We start from the raw sequence: 9124 nt of genomic DNA on the forward strand, positions 1-9124 counted from the left end.
TACCATAGCAACTGTCAACAAGCATTTCCTTAGCCTGTTTTGCGGCGATTCGGTATAGATATTCGACTTAAGCACTTGAACACGTGCTAGCTTTTGTTTAAAGGGACTATTTGGAATGCATACAATGAGGCTTTGAAAAGTGAAAGTTACAAATGAAAGTAAGCCAAGTCGTGTGTAGTTTTTGGTCTTCGCCGGGCGCCGTACTGACTGACGGCTTCCGCGTTGATGACAATCAAGTCACCTGACCTAAACAAATTCACGTCGTCGCGTGACTGTATTTGCTAGCTCCATCCATGCTAATGCCTACAAAACACGTTTTATTGGGAGGGACGTTGAAAGCATTTCTCTTGGGTACCTGCGGGGAAATGTGTACTGGCGTCTGTTAAAGACAGGCGTCCGTCGCTTGACTAATTCAACGGTGGTGACAGCAGAATTGTTGGGAAGCCGCACCCAATTGCAACTCTTCTTCTTACATGCATACATCTTCTGTCTGTCTGTCTGTCCGTCCGTCCGACCGTCCGTCCGTCCGTCTGTCTGCAGCAGCCTGAGCTCGCTCAGTCAGTCAACCTGAGCAAACATGCCGCAGTCTGCAGCTGTCATAAGTGGACTCCAGAGGATGGTTCTATACGAGACCCGAGCCGTAAGTGGATCACTCCGATCCCAAAAGAAAGGAGAACAGAACCTTGGGCAATCACTTTCTCTTGGGCTTGCCCTTTGCAGAGGTATTTTTTGGTGGGGAGCAATCAGGCTCAGACCAAACACCGAGTGCTGAAGATCGACCGCACCGAACCCAAGGACCTGGTCATCATTGACGATAAGGTGAGCCCTGAATTAGCACCAGGCTAGCTAATGTCAGACAGCCGCTTCTTGTGTTTGTGACCGCTTGCCAATGCCCCCTTTTGTCTCTTCTGGCAGCACGTGTACAGCCAGCAGGAGGTGCGCGACTTGCTGGGTCGTCTGGACTTGGGAAACCGCACAAAGACGGCCCAAAAGGGTCCGTCGGGCCTCTCCAGGGCCGTGACGGCCGTCGGCGTGGTGGGTGCGTACGTCCCCGACGCTCTCTGGTCACGCTCTTGCGCAACAACCATGCCATTTGTGCGGGTGGGGAGAAAGAAGGCAATGTGTTTGTTGAGTTCCGCAAGTGCGAGCTCATTGGGGTCACGGAGCCCATCGCTTGGGCATCGCTCGGCCCTATTGGAACTCGCGCTTTCTGTCAAAGATGCGGCTGACCTTTGCTAGCTTGCCCTTAAGTCGAGCCCATCAACATGTGGCCCGGGCCCACTGACGCACGGAGCCGCTCTTTGGCATTTGCTCCAATCCGTTCCCGGTGACGTTCCGGGTGGCGCACTTTGGCCTGTCCGCTCTCACGCCAGCCCTTTTTTTTTTTTTTTTTTTCTTTGCCAGGCTTTGTGCGCTTCCTGGAGGGCTACTACATGGTGTTGATCACCAAACGGCGAAAAATGGCCGACATCGGGGGCCACTCTGTTTACAAAATTGAGGACACGACCATGATCTACATTCCCAACGACTCGGTGCGGGTGGCGCACCCCGACGAAGCCAGGTACACGCCCGCCCGCCCGCCCGCCCTCATGCCTTGCCAAACACCAAATGTTTCAAATGTTTCTTTGTCCGCCTCCCCAGATATGTCCGGATCTTCCAAAACATGGACTTATCCAGTAACTTTTACTTCAGGTACAATTTTTGTTCCGATTGTTTGCCGTAAGAGCGAGCGTGATTGTTGTGCTCTTTTCCCTCCCGTTGGGCTGCGCAGCCACAGCTACGACCTGAGCCACTCGCTGCAGCACAACCTGACGCTGCTGCGGAGGCCTTACGAGCGGTGGGCCACCGAGGCCGGCGAGGGCGAGGACCGGGCCGCCCACGCGCCCGAGCGACGGGACGGCTTTGACATCTTTGAAGATGAGGGCTTGCCCGCTCAAGGTGGGTCAGAAGCGCCGGCGCCCTGGCCCGGCCTGGCCTGGCCCCGTGTTTTGTTGACCTGGGTCGGCGCTGGGCCACAGTGGTTTACGGAGTGCGCGCCGAGCCCTACTCCAAGTACGTGTGGAACGGGAACCTGCTGCGGCGCGTCAAGGACGTGGTGCACCCCGACTGGCTCTTGTACATCATCCACGGCTTTTGCGGCCAGTCCAGTATCCTTTTGGCTCGGCCGGGATTCTCGCCGACCTAGTTGAGCGCGGGCTCAGTAAGCCAAACGTCGCCTCCTTCACCGTCCCTCCGCAGAGCTGCTCATCTACGGCCGCCCGGTGCACGTGACCCTCATCGCCAGGCGCTCCAGCAAATTTGCCGGCACCCGCTTCCTGAAAAGAGGCGCCAACTGCGAGGTAGAAAGCGCATCTATCTGTCGCTGCGTTGCCGGCGGGGTGGCTTGATTTGATCCGCCGGCGGCCAGGGCGACGTGGCCAACGAAGTGGAGACGGAGCAGATGGTCCACGACGCCTCGGTGATGTCCTTCCGGGTGGGAAGCTACTCGTCCTACGTGCAGACGCGAGGCTCCGTCCCGCTCTACTGGTCCCAGGACATTTCCACCATGATGCCCAAGCCCCCGATCCGACGTAAGGTCACGCCCAGCCCAGCCCAGCCCAGCTCAGCGTTTGTTTGATCATTCTGCCTACTTATCGTTCCATTGTCTTTCTTTCTTTCTTTCTTTCTTTCTTTCTTTCTTTCTTTCTTTCTTTCTTTCTTTCTTTCTTTCTGTCAGTGGACCAAGCTGACCCGTACGCACACGTGGCCGCTCTTCATTTTGACCAGATGCTGCAGCGCTTTGGCTCGCCCATCATCATCCTCAACCTGGTCAAGGTAGCCGGCTGCGGCGGCTGCGGCGGCTGCGGCGGCGCTAATACGTTGACCAAACGGGGTGGATTTGAACGACAGCCGTCGTCGTGCACGTCTCAAATTGGCTGCGCTAATGCACGCCGCCTTTCTTTGTCGCATGGGCCTCACGCGCCGCTCTACCTCTCTCTCTCTGTCTCTCTCTCTCTCTCTCTCTCTCTCTCGCTCTCTCTCTCGCTCTCTCTCTCTCTCTTTCTCTCTCTCTCTCTCTCCCTCATTTGTATTGGCCGGCACAATGGGGAGCGCACGCACGCAGGCACGCACGCAGGCAGGCACGCACGCACGCACGCACACGGCCAGCTCAGCTTTCAGGCTCACGTTGCCTTTGGGAGGGGAACTGTGAGCCCGCGCCACCGACCAATCGCAGGCCTCCCGCACAAGCTGTGGCCATGTGATTTTTTTTTTTTCTTTTTTTCTTTTAATAACTGGGCGCTAATAGCAGCGGACCCGTCCGTCCACAGCCAACAACATAATCGGCTTTTAGCCGTAAAAGAGTGACGACGAGGGCGGTGCGATGCGGCCGCCGCCGCCGCCTCGTTTCCGAGGAAGCGCGAGTGTGGAAGCGCGAGTGTGCACGCGCTCCGGCACGTGCCGGCTTTTACTTGAGAGGCTAATTCAATGAGCGCTAAACCACGTCACCTTCTTTGCGAGCGGCAAGAGGAGAGGGCTTCCCGCGCTACCGTCGGCCGCCCTTAAGATAAGCAAAGCTGCAGGGCAGGAAATTGAGTGGAGCCAAATTGCAGAAAAGTTTCAGAACAAACAAGTGATGGGAAAAGTGGTCATTTTCTTGTTTGCTCCAAGTTAGCTAGGAGGCCCTCTCCCGAGCGAGGGCGCCATCTTGCATGATGCTCGCACGCCATCTTGCGTGATGCTCGCGCGCCATCTTGCGTGATGCTCGCACGCCATCTTGCGTGATGCTCGCGCGCCATCTTGCGTGATGCGAGGGCGCCATCTTGCGTGATGCTCGCGCGCCATCTTGCGGGAGCCTGGTGTGACGCTCTTTTGGCTTGTGCGGCAGAAACGAGAGAAAAGGAAACACGAGAAGATTTTGAGCGAGGAGCTGCACCCCGCCGTCATCAACCTGAACCAGTTCCTGCCGCAGCAGCACGGCATCGAGTACATCGCCTGGGACATGGCCCGCTACACCAAGAGGTAGAGTAGCTGCTTTGGTGTCAAGCTGCGCGTGCGCTTGTCGCCAGGCAGACTTTGCTGGCCTCTCCCGCCCTTCCAGCGCTTATGTAGCCCATCTTGACGTTTCCTGCTTTTGCTCCGTTGCGCAGCAAGCTGTGCAACGTCTTGGACCGTCTGAGTATGATCGCCGAGAACGTGGTCAAGCGAACGGGCTTTTTTGTCAACCGAGCAGATTTCTACTGTCACGCGCTCCACCCCGATGAAAGGTGAGAGAGACGTAGTTCATAGTTTGATCTTTTGGTGAAGGTCCCGAGACCGTAGAGAAAGCAGCTCCTTATTCTCCTTGGATTTTGTCATCAAGTGCGTCCGGCTTTGTCCCTCTCCGAGCGTGTCTTTCTATTCTCACAGACTGCAAACATCAGCCCCCCCCCCCTGCGGGCGGCACCTTTGTGCATGCGGCTGGCTGGTGTGGGCTTGCGTAACACTGGGCCGGCGGCCATGTTGCCCACAAGCCCGCTTGACCTGATAAAACACGGGCGTGCTCAAAAGCCGCGTGTGTGTGTGATACCAAGTCCTTTCTTTTGGAATCCGCAGATGGGGCGACCTGGGCGGAAGCATTTCGGGCGCTGGGCGAGCGCAGGTTGGTCCGCTTCGCCCGTCGTGGCGTTTTTCACTTGGCAACGTTGCCTCGCTTGGCGCTCTTGTTTGGATTTGCTTTTTTCTTTCTTTCTTCCTTCTCTCTCTTCTGCCCAGACGGGTGTGCTCAGGACCAACTGCGTGGACTGTCTGGACCGAACCAACACGGCCCAGTTCATGGTGGGCAAGTGCGCGCTCGCCTATCAACTCTACGCGCTGGGAATGATCGACAAGCCCAAGCTCCAGTTTGACACGGACTGCGTCAGGTGACGCCGGCTCGGACGGCGATACGAGGTTGACGGGAGCGCTGAAACGTTTGCCGGTCGGTGCGCTTGTCAGGCTGTTTGAGGAGCTGTACGAGGACCACGGAGACACGCTTTCGCTGCAGTACGGCGGCTCGCAGCTGGTGCACCGGGTCAAGACCTACCGCAAGATCGCGCCGTGGACGCAGCACTCCAAAGACATCATGCAGACGCTGTCGCGCTACTACAGCAACGCTTTCTCAGGTGCCGGCCGGCCGGCCAGCCAGCCAGCCAGCCAGGTGACCACGCCCATTTGCTTTGCAGATGCCGACAGACAGGACGCCATCAACTTGTTCCTTCAAGTGTACCAGCCAGCGGAGAACAGGCCGCACCTGTGGGACCTGCCCACCGACTTCTACCTGCACCAGAAGAGCACCATGGCGCTCCCAGCGGACCGCCGCAGGTACGCCGCCGGCCGCGCTTACAAGCTAGCGCTGCATGGGTCATTTGTTTTGTTTGCCATCTTTGACCCAGTTTCTGGTGGCCCAGAAAGCAGCACGCTGGCTGGCCGTCATAGGCGGCGCACTCACTCCCATTGTTCACGCAGAATAGAAAGAAGGATGAGCCTGCCCAAGGGGCGATTTGTGGGCCATTTTCTTATCTGGGTTGCCACCGCCGACCGCGTGGCCTTTCAGCCTTTGCACACGTGTCTTTGTTTGTCAGCTACACGTTGTGGTGGTCAGAAGGAGTCCTGTCCTACCTCCCCATCGCCTTGGACCAAGGTAGCGTGCGCGTGCCCGACCAGCAGGATTATTTGCCGCCCGTTTTGCGGGTCCTGACATGGCGTCACGCTCGGCAGTCCCGTGCGAGCAAACCATGAAGAAGCTGGCGGTCAAGCGAGTCGACCGCTCGGACGAGAGCGTCGACATCTACGCCGAGTTCTTCAGACCCTACGAGCTCACCTCCTTTGACGACACCTTCTGCAAGGCCATGACCAACTCGGCCAGGTGCGGCGGCGGCGATGACGGCGCATTGCAAGCGGCGACGACGGCGCATCGCGAGCGGCGACGACGGCGCATCGCGAGCGGCGACGACGGCGCATCGCTAGCGGCGACGACGGCGCATCGCTAGCGGCGCCGGGCTAACCACTTTTTCCTTCCAGGGAGTTCATGCCCAAAACGGTGGGGGTGGATCCCAGCCCCTTCACCGTCCGCAAACCCGAGGAGACGGCCAAATCCGTGCTGGGGTAAGTCCCTTGTTGGCCAGAAATGCCCCACTACACTACTTTTGTGCAAATGAAGCTCACCCCAAAAGAACGTGCGTTTGGCGTGATGGACGGTCGTGCCGTCCTAATCGCTTTTGAAAGGCGGCGAGACGGTCCGCTTGAAAAATGACTCTGAGCGCTAATCAAGTGGCAAACGGCAGCAAATGAGTTTTGCGTCTTGCGACCGGCCGTCGACTTTGACTGAGCGCTGCTGTGCGACTCTGTTGACGGATTAACCCTTCCTCCCCCCCCCCACACCCCTTTCAATGTAGCAACAAGAGCACCAAGGAGGAGACGCTGGTGCAGAGGAAGACGGCGGCCAGCGCGCCGCCTCCGCCCAGCGAGGAGGCCATTTCCAGCTCCTCGGAGGACGACTCTGAGGAGGAGCGCGACGACGACGCCGCCGCCTCCGTCTCGCAGCGCTCCACCCCGGTCAAGCTTTGGTCGGCCGATTCCGGAGAGGGCGCTCGTGCCCACGAGGTGCGGCGTGGCCCCGGCGTGGCCCCGGCGCGTGGCCCTGGCGTGGCCCCGGCGCGTGGCCCCAGCGTGGCCCCGGCGCGTGGCCCCGGCGTTTCTTTCTTCCTGACATTTGCAAGTCAGAGGTCCGAGGAGACCGTTTACTTTTTTTTTCCTTGAAATCAACCGAGGAATCATTGGCACCATTGAGATCTTTATACTTGTAAATGACTTTTTTAATGCCCCCCCCCCCCCGCGCCACACACATACACACGCACATACTTATGCTGCTTTTTCATGAATATTTGCTTTTGGGATCTCTCTCACGTGTCTGCTACGCCCCCACCAAGTCAAGCCCAACCCGGGCCAGGCTTCCTTCCCACTCGGCCGGCGCTCACATGGCGCTCGTGTTGCCAAGCCCCACCCCCGCCCACGTGAAGTACATCACGCTGTCGCAATATTGAAACGTCGGATCATTACTGTGTTTGCCTTGTAACGATGCGTTTGCTATTCCGCCCGGGCGCCGGCCGTCCCTTGCGGATCCACAGCGCCAACCGGCTCTCCTCCCCTGGCGGCGCCGATCAATCCCAATCTAGTCGAAATTGAAAGCGTTGCGTGAAGCGTTTGTCGCTGACGATCTGCGCGGTTGCGTAAGCGGACCTCTGGCTCTCCAGACATTTACGAAGGGCTCACTCGGAGCCAAAGGCCGCCGGGTCGTACCACGAGATGGGAGGGGCTATTTCCAGTTGCGTTTGAACCGAATGTGCCCTCGGTGACGTTTGTCCCCCTTTTCCAGGAGAGCCAGCTGCAGCAGCAGCAGCAGCAGCAGCATCCGGCCTTCAAGGAGCCCTACGGACTCAATCTGGCCAAGTTCCCCGCCGAGCAAGACCTGCTCATCTACGAGCGGTAACTCCCACTCGCAACTTGTCGCCGCTTGCTTTGTGGACTGTAGCGCCCGCCCGCCCGCCCGCCACATTTGATCCTATTCCATTCTCATGAGCGCGATGAATTCCATTGCAGGCAATATTGCCTTTTTGGCCTGCCCCCTTTGCGGCAAAACCTCTTCTTCAATGCCACGTCACGCTTTTCTCACCAAAGTTGCCATTTCGGGAGCGGCCCCAAATGCACTTGAAGTCGCACCGCTCGACTTGATTTGAGCTTTTCGACTGTGACAAATGTGCCTTTCCCCCGCTGGAGAATAATGACAATGCCTTCATTAGGGAGCCAGCTAGTCAATACATTCATAATAAAAGTCCTGAAGCATTTTCTCCGCGCGTGTACGTGGTGAGGAAGAGCCAACGTGACGCGTCTGTGTCCGCTTGTGTGTGTTTTGACAGCTTTGCACGGCTGGGCGAGAGCCAGCAGCGGCGAGCGGCCAAGAGCGAGCACCTCCACCTGCCCAACGTCACCCGCTTGTGAGTAATGGCTGACTGACCTCTCTTCCCCCCCCCCCCCCTTTCCAAGAAGTCCAGCAAGGTCGCCCGTCCGTCGCTAAGTGGCGTCCGGGGACGCCGACCGCGAGGCGTTTTATCCTGGGCCCCTCGGTCCTCGGGTCGGCCACTTTGCTCCCCGCTGTCTGGCCTCGCCTTTCGCCCGCTGACTCAAAAGCGCTCGTCTTTTTCTCATCGTTCAAATATAAAAGAAAAAAAACCTCCCACACGTGGCCTGGAAATGTGCGAGCTCTGTGGTGGCCATTTTGCCCGCTACGCGCGTCGGGGAAGCGGCAAGCAAAAGATTGCTTGGAGCGCGCTGGCCAAATGAACAGTTTCATTGTAAATGAGATGGTGTCACTCAGACCCATTACTATGGAGCGATGGATTGTTACTGTCGTTGGGTTGTACGCCGCTTTGTGAGGACCGATGATTGAAAGGAGACTTGCGCCCTTTTGAAGTTGACCGCCGCCGCCGCCACGTGTTTCCCTTCCTTTGGCCTTCCAACCCGTCTCTCCCCTTTGTGTGTGTGTGTTATGCAACAGAGCAAAACATGTTGGCACTCGTGGAGGCCCCCTCCCCCCCTCCGTCCGTCCGTCCGTCCGTCCGTAAAGCAGGCAGACGCGTCATGGGCCAGGCTGGGAGGGGGGTTGCTCCTTTGAGGGATTTTGCCATCGATTCAGCTTACTTGAAGGAAATCGCAAGCTCGGAACGCTTCAGCGAAATTGACGTTTGCAATCGTTAGTAAAGATGTTACAAATATTCTTGACCGCCGTCTGTGTGTACGTGTGTGTGTGCGCCTCCTGCAGAGAGCCGTTGTCCCGCTTCCCCCAAGACAGCGTGTACGCGGCGTCACCGCCGCAGGTGGACGCCGACAGCCGCCGCGTCTTCGAGAGCCACGTGATGGCGGCCCGCGGCCAAGTCGGGCCTCTGTGCCGCGACGACGTGCTGATGTACAGGGAGTACGTCAAGAACAGATACATGTGACCGTGACGGCGGCCCACGTTGTTGTCGGTGTCGTCGTTTTAAAAAGCCCACCTCATTTTTGGAGCCGCCTTTTAAACTGCTTTTATGTTGAATAAATGGAAGCAGCCAAATGGAAAGGCCCAAAAGTGGTA

General features: G+C 57.8%; 1 protein-coding gene across 1 annotated transcript; it reads left to right on the top strand.

Annotated features, from left to right (window-relative positions):
* The first annotated feature begins 211 nt into the window (after window positions 1–211).
* Window positions 212–9109, top strand: fig4a (FIG4 phosphoinositide 5-phosphatase a). The gene is made up of 23 exons (XM_049756187.2): window positions 212–640; window positions 721–819; window positions 916–1039; window positions 1405–1561; window positions 1642–1692; window positions 1772–1938; window positions 2019–2147; window positions 2239–2339; window positions 2408–2570; window positions 2717–2814; window positions 3866–3999; window positions 4128–4244; window positions 4573–4618; window positions 4732–4880; window positions 4954–5120; window positions 5181–5319; window positions 5580–5638; window positions 5716–5863; window positions 6019–6102; window positions 6393–6600; window positions 7373–7482; window positions 7914–7991; window positions 8816–9109. The coding sequence occupies exons 1-23, from the start codon at window positions 578–580 to the stop codon at window positions 8991–8993; spliced, it is 2769 nt and encodes a 922-aa protein (XP_049612144.1). The 5' UTR covers window positions 212–577; the 3' UTR covers window positions 8994–9109.
* Window positions 9110–9124: the final 15 nt, after the last annotated feature.

This window comes from Syngnathus scovelli, chromosome 20, assembly GCF_024217435.2.
Source record: "Syngnathus scovelli strain Florida chromosome 20, RoL_Ssco_1.2, whole genome shotgun sequence".
Lineage (NCBI taxonomy): Eukaryota > Metazoa > Chordata > Actinopteri > Syngnathiformes > Syngnathidae > Syngnathus > Syngnathus scovelli.

Bases quoted from the DNA above. Each gene is read 5' to 3' on its own strand.
- fig4a (XM_049756187.2), top strand. From the start codon at position 578: ATGCCGCAGTCTGCAGCTGTCATAAGTGGACTCCAGAGGATGGTTCTA. The intron at 641-720 runs GTAAGTGGATCA...TGCCCTTTGCAG, and splicing joins TTCTATACGAGACCCGAGCC to AGGTATTTTTTGGTGGGGAG. The intron at 6,601-7,372 runs GTGCGGCGTGGC...CCCCTTTTCCAG, and splicing joins AGGGCGCTCGTGCCCACGAG to GAGAGCCAGCTGCAGCAGCA.